Source organism: Gambusia affinis, linkage group LG16 (assembly GCF_019740435.1).
Source record: "Gambusia affinis linkage group LG16, SWU_Gaff_1.0, whole genome shotgun sequence".
Classification (NCBI taxonomy): domain Eukaryota; kingdom Metazoa; phylum Chordata; class Actinopteri; order Cyprinodontiformes; family Poeciliidae; genus Gambusia; species Gambusia affinis.
Genome location: NC_057883.1, coordinates 16750585 through 16769030, shown reverse-complemented (window position 1 = coordinate 16769030; position 18446 = coordinate 16750585). Strand labels below are relative to the sequence as shown.

The 18446-nt window shown below is 38.1% G+C and overlaps 3 protein-coding genes across 4 annotated transcripts; all 3 read right to left on the bottom strand.

Moving 5' to 3' along the window:
* Nucleotides 1-589: 589 nt before the first annotated feature.
* grem1b (gremlin 1b) lies at nucleotides 590-2917 on the bottom strand. The gene is made up of 2 exons (XM_044142610.1): nucleotides 2063-2917; nucleotides 590-1813 (listed from the first exon to the last, which is right to left on the bottom strand). Exon 2 carries the CDS (start codon nucleotides 1809-1811, stop codon nucleotides 1263-1265), a length of 549 nt encoding a protein of 182 aa, XP_043998545.1. The 5' UTR covers nucleotides 1812-1813; nucleotides 2063-2917; the 3' UTR covers nucleotides 590-1262.
* Nucleotides 2918-5263: 2346 nt separating this feature from the next.
* On the bottom strand, nucleotides 5264-13167 carry arhgap11a (Rho GTPase activating protein 11A). 2 transcript variants are annotated; one of them, XM_044143772.1, is made up of 12 exons: nucleotides 12485-13167; nucleotides 11615-11682; nucleotides 11404-11500; nucleotides 11066-11322; nucleotides 10760-10923; nucleotides 10532-10672; nucleotides 9869-9943; nucleotides 9300-9473; nucleotides 9089-9218; nucleotides 8239-8347; nucleotides 7298-7412; nucleotides 5264-7215 (listed from the first exon to the last, which is right to left on the bottom strand). In XM_044143772.1, the coding sequence occupies exons 1-12, from the start codon at nucleotides 12611-12613 to the stop codon at nucleotides 5780-5782; spliced, it is 2895 nt and encodes a 964-aa protein (XP_043999707.1). In that variant the 5' UTR covers nucleotides 12614-13167; the 3' UTR covers nucleotides 5264-5779. The 2 variants fall into 2 exon arrangements, with proteins under 2 accessions (XP_043999707.1, XP_043999709.1); XM_044143774.1 differs by lacking the exon at nucleotides 9869-9943.
* Nucleotides 13168-14004: 837 nt separating this feature from the next.
* On the bottom strand, nucleotides 14005-17178 carry LOC122846687 (actin, alpha cardiac muscle-like). The gene is made up of 9 exons (XM_044143778.1): nucleotides 17058-17178; nucleotides 15880-16029; nucleotides 15653-15781; nucleotides 15341-15451; nucleotides 15171-15255; nucleotides 14882-15043; nucleotides 14605-14796; nucleotides 14335-14516; nucleotides 14005-14245 (listed from the first exon to the last, which is right to left on the bottom strand). The coding sequence occupies exons 2-9, from the start codon at nucleotides 16006-16008 to the stop codon at nucleotides 14102-14104; spliced, it is 1134 nt and encodes a 377-aa protein (XP_043999713.1). The 5' UTR covers nucleotides 16009-16029; nucleotides 17058-17178; the 3' UTR covers nucleotides 14005-14101.
* Nucleotides 17179-18446: the final 1268 nt, after the last annotated feature.

The window sequence follows — 18446 nt, the reverse complement described above, 5'->3', positions numbered from 1 at the left end:
TATAATTCACATATCAATAAGACAGTATCAAAATGCAGTAGATGCCCAAGATGTAAAAATTAACATGCAATAGTTAAAGTTTTGGACAGATTTGTGGAAAATGTTGCAATATTTTAGAAACTCAATGGTGCATCAAAACACAAATCATCTCGGATAAATTAAAAATTTAAATAATGTGATACTATTGTTGAATTTGACAATGAAAATCCTAAAGTTTGTGTGGTTAGCAGATTTAGACAAATAACTCAAAAGGAATTCTGGATGTTTTGTAGATAAATAAACTTTTGTCTTGATTGCATGAAGCAATTAAAAATACAGTTGGTTAAATTTAAGCTTTTTAAAATGTAGGAATGCAATCTTCACTTGTAAAATGGAATAACCTACAATCCCAAGGCTGGTGCAGAAAGCTAATTTAAACTGGTAGCTTTCATAAAAGTGACAAAGTAGCATTTTAGAAAAATAACTTTACATCGTCTGCTTAAAGCTGCTGGAAACATGCACAGTTAAAATACCAAAACTGATTGTCAGTTACAAGAATTACAGTGAGTTACAAATAATATGCAAGGTAGAACAGCATTTATTTATTTATTTAGTTTTAATAGATAATTTAATCAAACGGAATAAACAAACCGGTTAAAACAAAACAACTTTACATCTACATTTAAAACTTCAGTCTCAATAATAACCAAATACTGTTTTTATAAATGAGTCTGCTTTATTTTGAAGACTTTTTAAATAGACTTCAGATATAAAAATGAAATATTTTACCAGTAAAGCTTCGAAATTCACAGAAATCAGTTAGGTTAACCTCAAAAGATTCTTGAAATGTCGAAATAAAAAATTATCACATTTTCATTACAAATACCAATTCTTCAAACTCCACACAGTGGATACATCAAGTTCTACAAACACTATGCGTTAAATACAGGATTGGTTTGATGAGAAAACAGTGATTTGAAAATTGCCACATGATTTTTGGAGTCCTGTCTCTTTGCTGCTGCTTTTGGTAAAGAAAGGAAGCCGTGCGCAGGGAAAAAATAAAAATAATTGTGCCCGTTTGGAGTTAGCTTTTCCGTGCAGTAGGGTTTTTGAAACTAACAAGGAGTAAAACGTCACTGCTCAATGTTGCATGTCAATTTTCTTTTTCTTTCTTTTTTTGGTTGTGCAAGAGGAGAATATTACAAAACGTCCGTGTACATCTCCAGATGGAGACAGGCGCTCGTTTTCTCTACCAACACCGTCTGCGGATTATTGCAGCGTGTTCAGTCCAGGTCTATGGAGATACAGCGGCACTGCTTGACGCGCTGGATGCGCTTCTTCTTGGTGGGAGGCTGCTGATCCGGACAGTTCAAGGTAAAAGTCATGGTGGTGAACCGCTTTGGTTTGCAAAACGAACAGGACTGGAAGGCGCCCTCCTCCCTGCGGATGTGCCTGGGGATGTAGAAGGAGTTGCACTGTCCGTAGCAGAAGCGGTTGATGATGGTGCGGCTAACACAGCCCTCCTCATGAATCGTCTGCTTGAGAGGCTGCGTTTTGCACCAGTCCCGTTTCAAATACTGGCGCTCCGTCACATGCAGAGCCTCCTGGCTGGACTCCAGCACCTCGTCGGCTGGTGAGGTTGAGCCCGGCCTCTGACGGGACCTGGATCCCGACTGTGGGGGCTGCGGTTGCTGCTCCGATTCGTTTGGGTTATTTTTGTCAGGATGAGGAATGGCCCCTTGCGAGGCTCGGTTTCTTTTTGAATCCGCGGGAGATGACAGCAGTCCGATGATGAAAACCATACTGCATAGAGTGTGCGCGGAGACGGCCATCCCTAGAGAGGATAAAAAATAATCACGTTTTTATCTTTGGGAGAGTTTCGCACAAACCTCAAGGTTTTTACGCAGCGTAAATACGCACGGATAGAACTTTTTGTGTTTGAAAGTGCATGAGAATAATCTTCTTACACATAAATGTCTGTTGAGTTTGCCAACCTAAATGCAATCCCCTGACCCGTTATCAATCCAAGTATTCAGCAAACGTCTACTAATCTAAATGATAGCGGTAGGCGGTAGTGGCATACCTAGGCGATTCTCCAAATTCCTCAAGAGGGATGATGCGATCCTGTGAGCCTTTCGCCTTTCTTGGACCTACAGCGGTCGACTGGACTCTGATGGCACTCTGGATAACTGGGAGACAACGCGCTCCATAGACGGGGGCCAACGTGGGGGTTTAATACAAATTGCTTCAGCGCCGGACTGTCTCCCTTTTAAATGTCTGCCAGCTGAGATGTGCACAACAGTTATTGGCTAAGCGAGATGTGAAGAAAATTAAGTCAATCCGCCCCCTCAACACTTCCCTGAACCCGCTTCAAGAGAGCAGACAACCGAGGGGTACCGAGGACAGGCAGGGAGGAGGATGAAGAGGAGGAGCAGAAATAAAGCAGTGGAAAAAGTGAAAGGGGTCTTCATTTGATAAACCATTATTGTGACATGCAGTAAGTTTCTATACTTAGTCATCAGGCCTTTATTTCACCGCACCTGTAATTCTTTAGCTGAAAATCCCTAAATTCCAAATGATTTTTCTAGAGTCCTGAAATGGTGAAAAATGACTAAGATCGAATGATTTAGTCATCATTATGAGTTTGTGTATTCTTACCACTTCAATACTGCTCAGTAAATTATATATTTTTAAATAGAATCAAATCCAATTATTAGTGTCATCTTCTATGGTTGTTGTGTAACTATTTCAATAAGGGCCAAAACAGTTGTCAAAAACTGATCTTAACAAATACAAATGGAACCAAAATTTTAACAAAACTATAATAAATCAGAAATTAGTGTACTATATATAAAAGTGAGAATTTTATTTTCACATATGTAGAAAAATTATTAAATAGGTTCATAGGTTAGTCACTGTAAGTTTAAAGATTTCATATTGAATCAAGGCAGCAAGTGAACTAGACTATTAAGTTTAGTCAAGTACCCTAATATTTTGTATTGTGTTCTAGATAACAGAACAGTCAATAGTTAGAGGTAGACCCAATTCTGTTCTCTATAAGATTGGAGCTCGTTAAAACAAAAAAAAACAGTCGAATGACATCAACAATTCTCAAATAGTGATGAAATTACTGCTGGTGTTGGACTTTTTGAGGCTAATTATTTGCAAGGTAGTGCAGTGTTTCTATATAATTGTCAAAAACAAATGGTCATTCTAGCATTCTAGATTTTGCTGTTTTTGCAGTGGTCAGGCTTCAAACACAGAAATATTCAAGGGAATTAAGAAATAATGGAAAGACTGGAGCACAGGGTCTTCAGGAAAGAATGAGGGATGATTGAAGGAAAGACTGAAAAAGAAAATATGTAAGCAAAGATTCAAAAGGATGAAAGGATAGGGGGATGAATGGAGTAGGGAAGAAAAGAATGAAGAGAGGACAAGTCAATACAGCATTTAGAAGGTATGACAGGGAATTAAACAGGCAATAAAGTCTGGAAATACAAATATTTCCCACTCTTAATCTAATACTTATCCAGACCTGGAAAATATTGAAATTCAATACTTTTCCAAACTGTGTAGGAACCCTCTAATTAAATTTGCTATGAATAGCAGACAACAGCAAAGCAGAAAAATGTTCTGGTTGCTGTTTCACCTATGTAGGAAAACCAAACTTTTTGGGAATGTCAAAATAAATGTAAACATGTTCAAAGCGTAAAACACAGTTGCTAATTTCTTTATTTTTTTTCCAGGTCCAGAGTAGACTGCTGGATGTGTAAAATATCCAAGGAAGCCACATTAGATTTTGAGGTTTGGTGAGAAATCTCTCTTGGACTGCATCATTCAACCAATCATGCAGATCCAATGAATAGAGATCTTTTTCTTCACAGCAAATTTAACGGTGGTCCAGTTTCACTTTAGAAAACCAGTTGGGGTGATATGGTCTGTTAACAAGCTGCTATTAATGCCAGATAATAATGCTTTGCTCTACATTCTTTCACACCTTACAAACATATTCATTTCAAAAAGATTGTACACTTACATGTGCTGCACTGTGCTGACGCTCCTACTAATTGTAGCATTTTAAAAATATTTAGGCATGTAATTACCATGCTAATTACCGTTTTCATCCCTTTTATTTTTGATTAATCTTAACAATATTTCTGCTCCAAGTTTATAAATCATTGAGGCTCACTTTTACATGTTTAGTGAGAAAGTTACCAGCCACCAGAATGTATTCATTTGTAGTTACTTTGAAAATTTAGCAATGTTATGAAAATGTAGGACATATAGAAGTGTAAGTGATTAATTTAATGGAAAAAAAAATCTGAAGTTGAAATAAACTGTCTACTTTACTGGCTAGCAGTGAATTTAATATTCAAGGCGGCCATATTTCATTTTAGGTCAGGATTAGTGAGAACCCTCTGTCTTTCCAGAGCTTTGACTTCTATGGATGGCTCTGATTTAATGTAAAAATGAAGCATACAATGAACTTCATCCTCCAGCGAGTTATTGATAGTTTTCATTTTTGTTTGCATTACTCAACCTGAAAATGTTCATGCCCTATTTTAATACTGTTTTCAAGACTGTAAAGTTGCTACTTCAAACTCACATGTCCAATTCTCACCATGCAGTTCATATTTGATTTTCACAACCTGGCAACCATAAGAATCTCCTTTCCATATTTAAATGCCTGCATTTGTAAATCATTTAGTGAAGTTAAATTTTTATTTTTTTTTAAAGTGTGTATCTTCACAGAGAAGAAAAGCTAGTGGAACATCCCTCATCATAAAAACCCTTCATGGTTTATTAATCCAAACTAAACACAAAGTGTTCTCCCATCACTGCAGCAACAGAAACTCTATCAGGAGACTATCCAAGTCCGATCCATCATGTTAAACACGAAAGGTATGCAAGCTTCTGTTACACGGGGCAAAATAAATCTCTACAATCTTGTCAGATTAAAATGTAATGCGTCAGATATGATTAAAATATTTTATGAAACTCTTGATGCTTTATTTCAACTGATCAGAATGTTGATATTACAGAGTCAGAGAAAAGTTTACGTTCTAACAAATCCTAGACTTCTCGTGACCCGAAAAGCGTTTATCAAGACTAAAGAATATTTTAATAAATCGAAATAAAACCATTACTAGAAGTCTTTAAATCAGGATGATACAGTCAGGACCGAGGCTTGCACTTACTGAAGTGGAGAACTAACTACAGCACGCCCCCTTGTGGTTGCAGATTGACTTGATCCAATCAAAAGGATAAAGATTTCACTGCCAAATTCACAAGTATGAAGCCGTTTTTATTTGTCTGGAGCATTTCACAGTGCTGACAAAAAGCAAAGCAAATAAAATAAAATAAAATAAAACCAAAGCATACAGATTTATAAACACTGTTAGGCTTTTTATCCCTCTTTAAATTCAGCAAAACAAGGGTTTCTCTCTCTTCTTTCAATGAAAAGAATATATTCAGCTATTTCTTTAGCTCCCTAAGAAACAAAGAGATCCTTCAAGGTTTTTAAATAAAAGCGTAACATCCATATCTCCATTCACACCACCAGCTATCAACCTTTTACCTAATTTATCCTGCACTTTGTGATCTACACACTTAACATGCAACCATACAGAGTGATATGTTGATATTTAACTTAAGGCATCTGAACGTCTCCCAATAGGCTCGTAAAACAACACAAACACAGTTAACATAAATTAGAGCTTAAGGTAAACATGTCGGAATGTTTAATGTCTTGGGGTAAAGAAACCCACATAGCAAAAAAAAGAGAGAAAAAGGCAGTCTCCTACAAGTCGACGGGTTTTGTAGCAGACAGAAGTTGGCTATGGTTGAGAGGGTTTCTTGGAGAACCTCTATAATGGCTCGTGTTCTCTGCTGCAACCTGCTGCATAATGATTGGTTTCTGGGCAGCTGATGGTTCAGACTCCACTTTGGGTTTTGGTTGAACTTTGTTGGTCATGTCGCCCAAGGCGCAAGGCTTGAGTTTTCGGGGCAAGGTGCCGAGTCTTTTTGGTGGGACAGGAGGGGGTTTCTTTGCGGGAGCAGTGCTGTTGGAGCGCCCTACTTGTGGCCGGAGCTGCGGATGAGGCGAGAGACCGCTCTCTAGACTCACAGCCTTCATCACATGATCAGCCTGGTAAGCAGTGAGTTCTGGGAGTTTACTGGGTTTTCTGCTCTCTCCCGTCAAAGAGTTGATCCTACGTACAGTCAGTCGCACAGGGGTGCGCTGGAACTTCATGGGAGATTTCATTTGCTTGTTCTTTGAGCTTGAAGGAGAGTAAAGGGTGAGTTTGTTGAAGTGTTGAATGTGATCTAGAACTCGACGCTTTTGGGTCTGCCGGCCATCTGGTGAGAGGGCTGGCTGGTGTTTGACTTTAGCTCCACTTTCTGGGGAAATGTTCAACGCCTCATGTGATTTGCTTCCTAACGTTTCAGTTTTGTTTGGCATATTGGGTTCATCATCGAGTTCAACACCTGGCTTGTAGGGAGTGGATTGGAGCCCGGAGGAGACAGCCAGTGTGAAATGAGCAGGACTCTGCATGTCCAAAGCATCAATAAGCCTGCTGCAGTTCATCTGCTGTGGAACTCTCTCAATTGACCCCAACATGGAATTGCTACAGTGACCAAAGGAAGGAGATAAACCTTTGTTGACTACTGGACTACAGTGTGGACTAGACTCAAACACACCACTATCAATATGCAAAGGAGTGAGCGCTTCAAAATTAAATTGACCAAAAGTAACATTTTGTTCATCAGCTTGAGCTGGTGGGCAGAAGGTATTCATTTCAAAGGCTGAGGTTAGAGTAGCAGAAACATTTGCTGATAATTTAATCCCACTTTCTCCAACTGAGCTGCAGAAGCCCCGTTTGGAAGCCGGGAGGTCACTCTCCGGCTCTCTGGCATCATTCTGGATATTTACAGCTGGATCATTTTGTCTCAGCTGTTCAGTGACAAAGCGCGTGCTTTCCAGGCTCTCTGAGCTGGAAGCGCAGCACAGCTTCTTGGGAAAAATATTTGCTGGTGACAGCGTGGAAGCAACGATTGCTGGCTCAGACATGTAGCTGCCCTTGAGGGCAGTGGTCAATGGAGTGTCTGTGAAAGACCCTCTGTCCAAAGCTTGTGCTCCCACAGGAGTTTCCACAATCCATGAGGCCTGGTGGGCACTCGAATCACACTGGGGGGTCAGCAAGTTATCTTCTGACTTGCTGATGTATTTTGAACCTGAAAAAGAGAAGTAGAATTAATAGAATGTTACATTTAATGGAGATTTTTAACAATACATTGCATGCTTTCTGGTACTTACTCTTGGATTCAGTTTTTCTGGCCAAATTTGATGGGGTAAAGTACATCTCTTTGTTGAAAATGAAACCGCTGGTGCTCTCCTGAGTGGCAAGACGCAAGCCGATGGACCCAGACCCCTTCATCAGCACCACAAAGGAGAAATTAAAGATGAAAGAGCCTTCAAGGAGGGTTAAGCTAAAAGCTAGTGTTTTGTTAAAAAGACCCAAAAGAGGTAACCCAAGTTAAACATAATGTTAGAAAGTAGCAGGTTTTAGGGTTAGTTCTTCAGAGGAAGACAGAAATCACAGATATCTGTATTGATTTGATTGGCTTTTTATTATTGTACGGATCTTAATATACACATAACTTTGCAACAATAGAATCGCACATAATATACAGCTCACCTAGAAAACCCAAACAATTTTGAGAAATTTTTTCCCAACTCTGTTTCAAAAATCCCAGCAATATTTTTATTTAATTTACAACTAAAAGTCACATTTGCCCGTTCCATAAGTTCATAATGGTGAGCAGATTCATTCCAAGAAATGCCAGATAACGAAAGGAAACCAGACAAAAAACCAGTAAAAACTATGCACTGGTATTTTGTTGATATCAAAACCACAAATCTGAAGAACTATGCAATAGTGAGGAGAACGTAAAAACAGAAAACCAATATGAAGCAGCGTCAATAATGTCATTCAGCCACTGTGAATGTTATAGAAGGTGATAAATATACTTTTTCCTGCAAGTTAATCTTCAGAACATTTTAATAAGGTGCTAGTTGTAAACCGCAGTGCAGAAAATATGTGAAAGAATTTTACAGCAATTTCACTGGGGCTGTAAAATTAGATTTTTTAAAAATAGGTAAGTGCAGGACACAGGGTGTGGCTATTTCATGTAATTGGTCAAAATTTTTCAATAGAATTTGTAAATGCTAGAGTTCTAGTGGGACGTCACACTTACAGAGTCTTTGTTGCTCTTCCCCAGACTGAAACGCAGGCGCAGAGATTTAAGTGGAGCTTCTTTTTTGGTGACTTTAGGAGAAAAGCAGCCAGCTCTTCCAGATTCAACCCTGAGAGGGAAACGGATTTAAACATCTGTGAGAAACATAAACTGGCACTTCAATACAGAAACAAGAAAAATAGATTAGATCCATTTCCTGTGTACCCACTGCAGTCAAATGTAATTGATAAGGTTATTAAGTAAAATTTCACAGAAATTTTGATAAGCAGTATATGATCTGCTTATCAAAAGAAATATATGCAAGTTATTCAACAAGAACAAATAATTTAAAAAAAAAAAGCTGTAATGAACTTACAGACATGGAGAGAAATAGTTGCGGTAGGATAAATGGTAAAAGACAATTTGGATTTGATTTGTGAAAATCTGTAAACTCAAGCTGGATGATTTAGGGTTATTTTCTTATTCAGTAGTACGGTACATGCACATTAGAGTTCAGCAGTGACGAAACAAAACAAAAAACAGACCTATAACCACTGCTACATCCAGACACATGTTTCCTACACAGAGAAAGATCAAACATCAGGGTGATGTCAGTTTTTTAGTAATTTATTGATATATATATATATATATATATGTATATATATATATGGCACAGTTTGAATGCAAGTGCACTGAGCTCAGCCTTGGTGTGTTTTTTTCTATTTTACCCAGTAGAGGAAGTGGGGGGGGGGTCATACTGGGAAAAAAAACAACTACAAACTACTTGTAATCAGTGCAACTTAGTAAAAGCATAATAATGAATCTATTTCAAAATAAAGATGCAGACAAAGGAAACAGTTTTGTTACCTACCTGCTGACAATATGCCTGTGGCTAAATCGTTTACTCTTCCTTCTTGTAGAGGTAGATGGTTGCCTTTTCAACCTCCCTGCCGACAAAAAGGTATTTTGGGACGAATCCAGAGCTCCTGAAGAACTGCAGGCTAGAAAGCATGCCAGAAACATTTAATCTCTACTATATCTGACAGGTGTAGCCGAAGAGTTGAACAAGCTTTCAACAGTACCTGAACCAGGAGTGGAGGTCCCGTTGAACAAAGAGCTCGGGAGAAGTTCAAACCCAAGATTCTTTTTGACAGATCGACGCTTCTTGTTTGAAAATCCAAATGAGTTAAGAGGGTCCAGTGGAAGTTTTCTCTTTGAGGATGGTGTTGCTATTACTGGAGTTGTAGAAGAAAACACTGGAAAACATGGCAAACTTAAGATAAAGATGTCTTCAAATAAGAAGCTGTTACAATAATAAAAAAACATTAAATTATTTTGAACCAAAGCGAAGATGATCAGCCAGCAGACAATTGTAGGTGATTATATGCAAATAACACGAGCAGGCAAAAAATGTAAAGCCAGCAAGCCGGGCATTTCCAAAATCTTCAGATGATAGGTGCTACAGAAACTGATTTGAAAAAGATTTTTGTGAGAAAAAAGGGCATTACATTTCATGAGGGAAAAAAACAAAACATTAATTCCAGTTTCAAGAAGACAAAAGGCTGCAATCTGATTTGCACAAGAGATAGATTATTTCAGCATCTTCATGCTTTCTGATGCAAATCTCATCTCGTGTAACAACTGTACCTACCAAGACCTTCTGGCTGGCTGATATTTGTGGGAGTTCTACTAGTTTTTATCTTATTCAGTGCACCACAGACCATATCTGAAACATGAGACAAACCCAGCCAAATAAACAGGATTTTCTTAGGAAAACACTGGCAGCTTTACACAAAATGTTCTACATTAACACTTCTTCTAACTCAGATCTCCAGAGTTTTCAGCCCATTATAAGGTAATTTATAAAGCATACAAATAAATTTATGAATTAAAGGCACTTATTGATGCCTGGATGGACTAATGAATGGGTGGACAAAAGGATGAACAGATACATATAAAAAAACAAGATGATGGACAAATGGACAAAAGAGCTGAAGGACAAACAGCTGACGGACAAAAGGATAGACTGAAAGATAAACGGATGGATTCGTAGAACTTTTAGATGTTGGGATATGGACTATAGTCTGTAAATAAAATATATTTTTCTAGATCCATTTCCTTTTTATCAAAATTATGCAGACCCAGAAAATAAAAAAAATAAAAAATCAAATATAATTTTCCAGAATTTTCTAGGCAAGATATAAATCCTATTAACATCCAATTATGGTCAACTAGAGTTCAAAGCTACATTTCCTGAGTATTTCAAGTTCTCATTAAAAGATGCCCATAATACAACTTTAACTAAGAGTTTTACCTCCAAAGCTTCGTCTGTTTTTTTTCTTCATCCCTGAGTTTAAGTTCACCTCTTCTAGTTCTTCCTGAGAGGGCGATTGAACCCTTGGCTCACAACCCATCATGGCAGGAACTTTCTCTTGAAGAAACTGAGGTAGGAGACCTGAAATACACAAGTTAAGTATTTAATATGACAAAACAAATTCTAAAGCTGAGAGAGAATGTTCAGGCATAGTGTCTCAAGTCATACCGAAGTTTTGGGCATTCTCTATAAAGCAGTGCACAATGGCTGCCTGTAATTTAAGGCGCTTTTCCGTGTTTGCGTTCATCTTCTCTGTTCCGTCTCCACAGTGAAGGAGGTTTGGGGCCAGAATCACAGATAAGTTGCCGCTATCCATTTTATTCTCTGCACTTCTATAATTCGAAAAGGAAATAGAATACATTTCTGAATGTCCTTTTCTTCTAAAAAGAAATATCTGCATCAAGACACATAACTTCCACTGAAGATGAGAGGAAAACTATATAAACAAACTTCAGCTGTAACTAGTTACAATACCTCTGGGATACACTGTGAAGGAAGTCAAAAAAGTGACGCAGTACACAAGTGTTTTTGTCTGGCAGCACACAAGACAGCAGCATGGTGGCAGAAGTTCTCTCCTCCGCAGAGGGCAGCTGCTGGACCTTGAAAAAGGCATCCTGCAGCTCTGTGGGCAGAATGGGCTCTGGGAGCTCCCTGAAAAACTGCTTCACCAAACCTGCGACATCACAGGGACGAGCTGTTGGCAGACACTCTTCTCCTGCATCGAGTTTAGCCTGGAGAAACAAACATATTGTGAAATGCAGTTCCTAAAGTACTTGCAAAAGAAAACAAGGTTGGCCATGGCTAACACTCACCCTGAGTTCTTTCAGGCGTACAACAGAACCCGATTTTCTGAACAGACCTTCTGTTTCAACATGTGCAAGCAGTTTCATGCAAGCATCAACCAGAAAACTGCAAAAAGGGTGAAAAAAATAAATAATTTGTAAAATACGTACGGTACTTAACAGCAGGTTCCAACATGCAAAAAGCAAGTAGGATTCAAATATAATTAGTGAGCTTTCTTACCTTGGCACACGTCCACATTCCATATTGTAGCATGGCAAACTGTCCAGCGGTACACCAAAAACTTTTTGCTTTGGAAATTATTAAAAGAAATAATAATTATTATTATTTATCCAGTTCTTAGAGTTAAATAAAAAATGGTTTCATCAACCTTAATACATAGCTTCACACAAATTAGAAACTCTGGCAACTTCTTTGCTGTCTGATTAGAAGGACTTTGGAATAGTATGACTGAAAATATTTGCAATTTCCACTTCCCAAATGCCTAGCCAGCTTGTGATTTATACCATAGTTCATATTTCAGTCCTCAACAGCTTTCTGATTGGCCTACTGACTGCTTGAAATAGTCAAAGCAGCTTTTGCCTATTTGTATTATAAAATGCTGAACAAAATGCTGAAATGTCATGATCCTCACTTCTTTTTTCAGCTGCTGTTTCTGCATCTTAGGGACATTTTGTAAATTTTAACAGGCGTTGCAAAAGTGTTGCAACCCTGAAAGTCAGTTTCGAAAAAGTAGGTCATGTGGTAATGACTATTTCGCTTTTATAAATGCGTATCAGAATTTGCCATTTGAAAATCCGTGTAGGGTTGTTGTTAAATTTAGATTTATATTGCTGGCTACTGTGCAAATAATCAGAGGCAGAGCCACACAAAGGATCAACAGTGACTGACGGAAGAAAACATTTGCTTGTCTCTTATAACAATACGCTATCTGAATGCTACTCGACTACAAACAAAGGAATAATGAAAGTTGGTGGTGGAGTTTTGTTCATTCTTGATCTAAAGTTACCATAATTGTTTGTCAAGTGGGAAAAATCTACAGCTAAGCACAACACAAATATGGTAACGTTGATTAAATGTTTTTAAACTTACCAAATGGCTGGCTGTTGACTTGCAGCTGGTTGCTTTGTTTTTGTTCCAGTTCTTTATCTTTATTCCATAAACAGTGCGGAGGTGCTGAACAGCCGCTAAACGCATCACATTTTTCTCCATGACGTTCATATTTTAAAGTAATTCCTTCGAAGAATTGCACTATTAATGCTCTCTAACACTATTCCCTTTGCCCACCATTAATGAACAAAGTACACAGGAAACAGTCCTGCCTTTTAACCCAGCCCTTTCTAATTCAATCAGTTTTCTCAAATCTCTAAATCATTTTCTCGAGGCACCTATTAATATTAACGGTCTTACAGTTCAACGAAACAAAAGCGTCACTGTCCATGCATCACGACAGTAAATTATACTTAGTAAGCAGCCTCTCTAAAGGCTAGCTTCGTGTATACGTTACACTCATCAAATTAGCAAGCAAACGTTAGCTACATAGCTTAGCAGTCATGTTAGTTTGTAAACAAACGAAAAAACGAAAGAGCTTCTCGTTTCCATCCGACCTCAAGTTGTCCACTGTGTTTTCTCAATCAGTAAGCGAAGTACATTCCACTTATTTAAGCACCCTTCCACAATTTTACTGCATGGTGCTATCGTCTTCTCAACTCGGTTGCGACGCTGGCTACCTATTTCCGGAGTACTTTCAAACAGCGGCGCTCCCTGTGCTCTATGTTCTGATTGGACGGACACGATTCGAATAACATTTGCCTCGGGGTGTGTGTTTTATTAACCAGCGTCTCCAGGTCTGGGCGGTGCACGAGGACAGTTCTGCTAGAGCAGTTACTCCGGTTTACTGTGTAACTCAAACAAGGTACAATTTTTACACGGAACTAAAACATCTTTTGTTGATCAAAATATGCATCAAGACCTGGATTTCAATGCCTTCTAGCCTGCTTTTACATGTACGTACCCATATTAAAGGGCTTAGGTCAAATGGAAACCATAATCACCTTTGAAACACTTTCCCAAAACTGAATTTTATATGTTTTGTGTTTTGTTGTTATAACATATTTCTGTTTTCTAGTTATAAACCACTAACAAAATATTACAAAATAAAAATATTCCACAAACTGACATGAAAAATAGATTTCTATTATTTAGGGACTGATTTAAGAAAGTCAGAGCTCATTTGAGTTTTTTCATTTCTAGCAGCTTAAGAGGTTAAAGAGGATTCAAAGGACAGACTACTAGACATCAGTGTCAAAAACAGGGCGGCCAACTCTTCGCCACTTTCGTTCTATCATCACTCTGCATTAATATTAAATTTAAAAAATACTAACAGATAGCATCCTGTTGGTCCATACAACTTGGTAGTCCTCCAAATACCACTAAGATGTAAGAACATTTGTGTCTATAACCTGAAATAAAATACACAAAAACATTCATGTGGAATAAAAAGTTTTGTGAACAAATGTGTACATCAGCAAAAAAGGCCAGACTAGGTCTGATCCATTATTGCATTTTGTTTCATGTTGGATTCTTGGTTAGTGATTGCATTGTTCAGGTACTTTTTTTAAAGGCTTATCTTTATTACAATAATGCATAAACAGGTATATACAACACAAAGATATACAAGTGTATGAATGGGAACAGGTGACTACTGGTTTAGAAGCATTTCCTGTGGACAATAGAGGGGCCAGCTTCATCGTATTCCTGTTTGCTGATCCACATCTGCTGGAAAGTGGATAAGGAAGCCAGGATGGAGCCACCAATCCACACAGAGTACTTCCTCTCAGGTGGAGCAATGATCTAGATAGGATATAAGCAAGTTTTGATTTTTATAAAGGTGAAATTCCAATATCAGAGTTTGGTAACTTGTAAACCTTTATATTTCTCACCTTGATCTTCATGGTGCTTGGGGCCAGGGCTGTGATCTCCTTCTGCATACGGTCAGCAATACCAGGATACATTGTAGTACCACCAGACAGCACATTGTTGGCGTACAGGTCCTTACGGATGTCAATGTCACATTTCATGATGCTGTTGTATGCAGTTTCATGAATTCCAGCAGACTCCATACCTATTGGAAAAAAAGTAGAATTAAATACATTACTAAGGAAAATACTAGACTGAAGTAAAAAGGATCTATCAGGTGCATGTAAACTCACCAATGAAAGAAGGCTGGAAGAGTGTCTCTGGGCAACGGAAACGTTCATTACCAATGTTAATGACCTGACCATCGGGCAGTTCATAGCTTTTTTCCAGTGAGGAAGAGGAGGCAGCAGTGGCCATCTCATTCTCAAAGTCAAGAGCCACATAGCACAACTTCTCCTTAATGTCTCTCACAATTTCACGCTCAGCTAAAAGGTAAAACGTTTGAGCAGTGAGAAAAAGACAGTCAGCCTCTCTAACAAATGCATAAAACAAAGCCTGATATCCCCCTACCAGTTGTGACAAAGGAGTAGCCACGCTCAGTCAGGATCTTCATCAGATAGTCAGTCAAGTCACGACCAGCCAGATCAAGACGCATTATGGCATGTGGCAAAGCATAGCCTTCATAGATTGGGACATTGTGGGTAACACCGTCACCAGAGTCCAGTACGATACCTTAAGCAAGACCAGAAAAGCAAGAATTAGTGAAGCATGCAAACTTTGCAAGGATGATGGCAGTAAATTGTAGTTTTAATCAAGTACAATTAAAGAAATCCTTGAAAATGAGAAAAATATTACTGACCAGTGGTACGACCCGAAGCATACAAGGAGAGCACAGCCTGGATAGCCACATACATGGCAGGAACATTGAAGGTCTCAAACATAATCTGAAAAGAAAAAATTATCAGAATAAAAAGAAGTCTCAACTTGAGGAATGTTGTGACCGAAATGTTTTGACAGAACTCTAATCACCTGAGTCATCTTCTCCCTGTTGGCCTTGGGGTTCAGCGGGGCCTCAGTGAGGAGAGTAGGGTGTTCCTCTGGAGCTACACGCAGTTCATTGTAAAAGGTGTGATGCCAGATCTGACAGAAAGAAAAAAAAGCAGCTGTCATGAAGTCAGGAACAACTGCTGGCTGGATAAACACCAGACTGAGAGGATAAAGTGAAATCTAAAAATAAAGCCACTTGTTGTGATTGTGGTAGATGATGTTGTAAATTCTAAAGACTGTAGAATGTCAGCTGTTGTGAAGGATTTAAGAAAGTCTCTTTGTTAACACACACACCTTCTCCATGTCATCCCAGTTGGTGATGATACCATGTTCAATTGGGTACTTCAGAGTCAGAATACCCCTTTTGCTCTGGGCCTCATCGCCCACATAGCTGTCCTTCTGACCCATGCCCACCATCACACCCTGAGAGGAAAGAAGAAATATGTTTTCACAATCATATTCCAAGAACAGATTTTTGATTAATGATTTTTTTTCCAAGATGGTCTTTATCCTCACTCTACCTGGTGGCGGGGTCTTCCAACGATGGAAGGGAAGACAGCTCTGGGAGCATCGTCTCCAGCGAATCCAGCCTTAACCAAGCCAGAGCCATTGTCGCACACAAGGGCAGTAGTCTCATCATCGTCGCACATGATTACAGCTTATCTGGTGGTCTATAATTCAAGTATGACAGATTGAAACAAAATTGATGGGGATGTTATTAAAAACAAAGCTGTTTCTATTTTATTAATACCATCGAGAAGAATTTGTCTAGTGTTGAAGTGTACCCTCATGCAGATAAAACTTCTACTCTAATGCACACAGCTAATGAGCATTTTAGTGAGTAAATGTTACATAAAATCCCATTACCCCAAGGAAACTCACCCAGTACAGTAAGGCAACAGAACCCACAATACTGTTTGAATAATGTGTATAATCAATAAGAGTTATTATATTTATTATTATTTGACTGTGCCTAAAGACGTAATAATGCCAGATGTGAGCTATGATACCTGCCAGTGCAATCTAATAACTGTAAGGTGTTAATAATAGCTAACACAACTCACATCAACAGAAGCTACCACTGAAGTGTTAATTAATGTGCTATTTTAGAACTAGATTTGTCATGAACCTCTGATAACATATCTCTCCAGCCATGATAATCTCTGGTAGCTGCTCAGGTTGCACCAAAGAGGGGCATAAAAGAGAGACCTGAGATCTATTTTAGGTTTTGCCCCCCCTCCACTCCACTGTGCTAAATGGAGTGAAACAAGTGACACATGAATCTCCAGCTATGCCAGATCAGAAGTGGCTGGACTGTGATACTTTTGACTTACTGCTTCACAACATGCCTCAGATGCCCATTATCTTCATTCACTCGAACCTTGAGATAATTCCTGATTATCCTCATATATTCTGCACTATTCCAAGTATTTTAACATCAAGTTAGTGTTTACTTTCAAAAGGGCACTTTTAATAAAAGAAAATAGCCTAAGGTATTTCAGCATCACTTCGTAATTCACCCCTAATAACCAGGAGTTTTTGTTTTAAATATATCTGCAATTAATTTTATTATTCATGAAGTCAATCATTACATAATTATTTATTCAAACTTATAGAAGTGGACTTACAATAAAAACACCAGAAGCTATTTACAATTATTGTTTGAGAATCAGAGAGACAGTGTGTGCCATGTACTTACCAAAGTGCACTGGCAGACAGATGCTTCCACTGGGACGAGGTTTCATGGTATGGAGTATCCCTTATATAGCCCCCACAGTGGATCCAGGAATCAAAGAGGTTGTACCAAGGCTTTAGACAAGCCCAAATAAGAACTTCCAGCACACCAGCAAGCCTCAGGAAAAGTGTCTTTAACTTATATGGATGGGCTTTTCTGACCATAATAAGATCACAGAACCACTGGTATTTCTTAAAAAATTAAAATGTGAAAAGAGTTAGAAGTCAATGGATTGCTATGTGACACACTTTAAAAATCAATCAAGTGACTTTGAGCTTTGGTCTAATTGTATGTCTTGTTATTATTTAAATAATATAACTGACCTATTTAATAATCATATTTTAATTGCTATCTGAGTGTGCATAAGGCATAACCCCTATATGTATCATGTATAACACCATAAAAAGCCCACTAATCGTACTCAGTACGATTAGTCAAGACACTCACTGGTGTCTTGATAAGGCGATGCAGAACATTGTATACGTCTGTAAATCATCCTGCTGGTGTGTGCACTCAACTATCTCAGTGTGTGGAACAGCTGATGGTAACACCAGCTGGGCTCTGTATGTCTTATCTGACTGAGGAGCAGGATGTTGAAATGTTTTTACAGACAGTTTAAATTGGCTGGTTTGCTGCATTAGAAATAGCATAGCTACAAACTTGTGGTAAATTGGTCTTTTCTGTGGAGGGATTTACTGACTTGAAGTACAGAGGTTAGGAATAATAAATAAAAAAAATAAATAAATAAGAATACCTCAAAAATATTTCTTGAAGGCACGTGACTGTTTTGATACTACCTATTATATTAAATGAGTTTCATAACACTATCATAACAATGTTTAGCAGGCTAGCTTTCTATTTAAAACAGATTCAAAGACATATTTTTGCCCTGTTTTATGTTGAGTTTCTCTATGTAGAAAAAAACCCTAATAAAAACATTCATAGTACACTGACACAAAAAAGTTACTAATGCTACCACTGCAAATAAAAAAATGAACTAAAACAAAGGTTAAAAAAAGACATGGTGCAAATCTCACATATGCCCTCTTCAAAAATTCAAATGCATTAAAATGATCTGATCTTATTATGTAGCATTGGAAAACTGTATGAATACACAGTAGTATGTAAAAAAAGAGCCTATTTAAGTGACATCGAGTTTCCAGCAGAGGACAATTAGAGGACCTAAATCAATTAAAATGTGTAACTGCTACAAAAATTATAATCTTCACATTATTGCACTTTTTAAATATGAAGAAGTTAACTTGCTAGAAAATGTAAAAAAAAAAAAAAAAAAAAAAAAAAAAGGTAACTTTTGTCATTAACAGAAAGCGGCGTTTTTTAATCACTGGGATT

Excerpts from the sequence above, each read along its gene's own strand:
- grem1b (XM_044142610.1), bottom strand. The coding sequence starts at position 1,811 with ATGGCCGTCTCCGCGCACACTCTATGCAGTATGGTTTTCATCATCGGA.
- arhgap11a (XM_044143772.1), bottom strand. The coding sequence starts at position 12,613 with ATGAACGTCATGGAGAAAAATGTGATGCGTTTAGCGGCTGTTCAGCAC. Across the intron at positions 9,474-9,868 it reads CAGCCAGCCAGAAGGTCTTG|TGTTTTCTTCTACAACTCCA; the intron begins GTAGGTACAGTT and ends CATGTTTTCCAG. Across the intron at positions 7,216-7,297 it reads CAGAAAAACTGAATCCAAGA|GTTCAAAATACATCAGCAAG; the intron begins GTAAGTACCAGA and ends TCTCTTTTTCAG.
- LOC122846687 (XM_044143778.1), bottom strand. The coding sequence starts at position 16,008 with ATGTGCGACGATGATGAGACTACTGCCCTTGTGTGCGACAATGGCTCT. Across the intron at positions 15,452-15,652 it reads ACTGGGATGACATGGAGAAG|ATCTGGCATCACACCTTTTA; the intron begins GTGTGTGTGTTA and ends TCTTTCTGTCAG. Across the intron at positions 14,517-14,604 it reads CTTCCAGCCTTCTTTCATTG|GTATGGAGTCTGCTGGAATT; the intron begins GTGAGTTTACAT and ends TTTTTCCAATAG.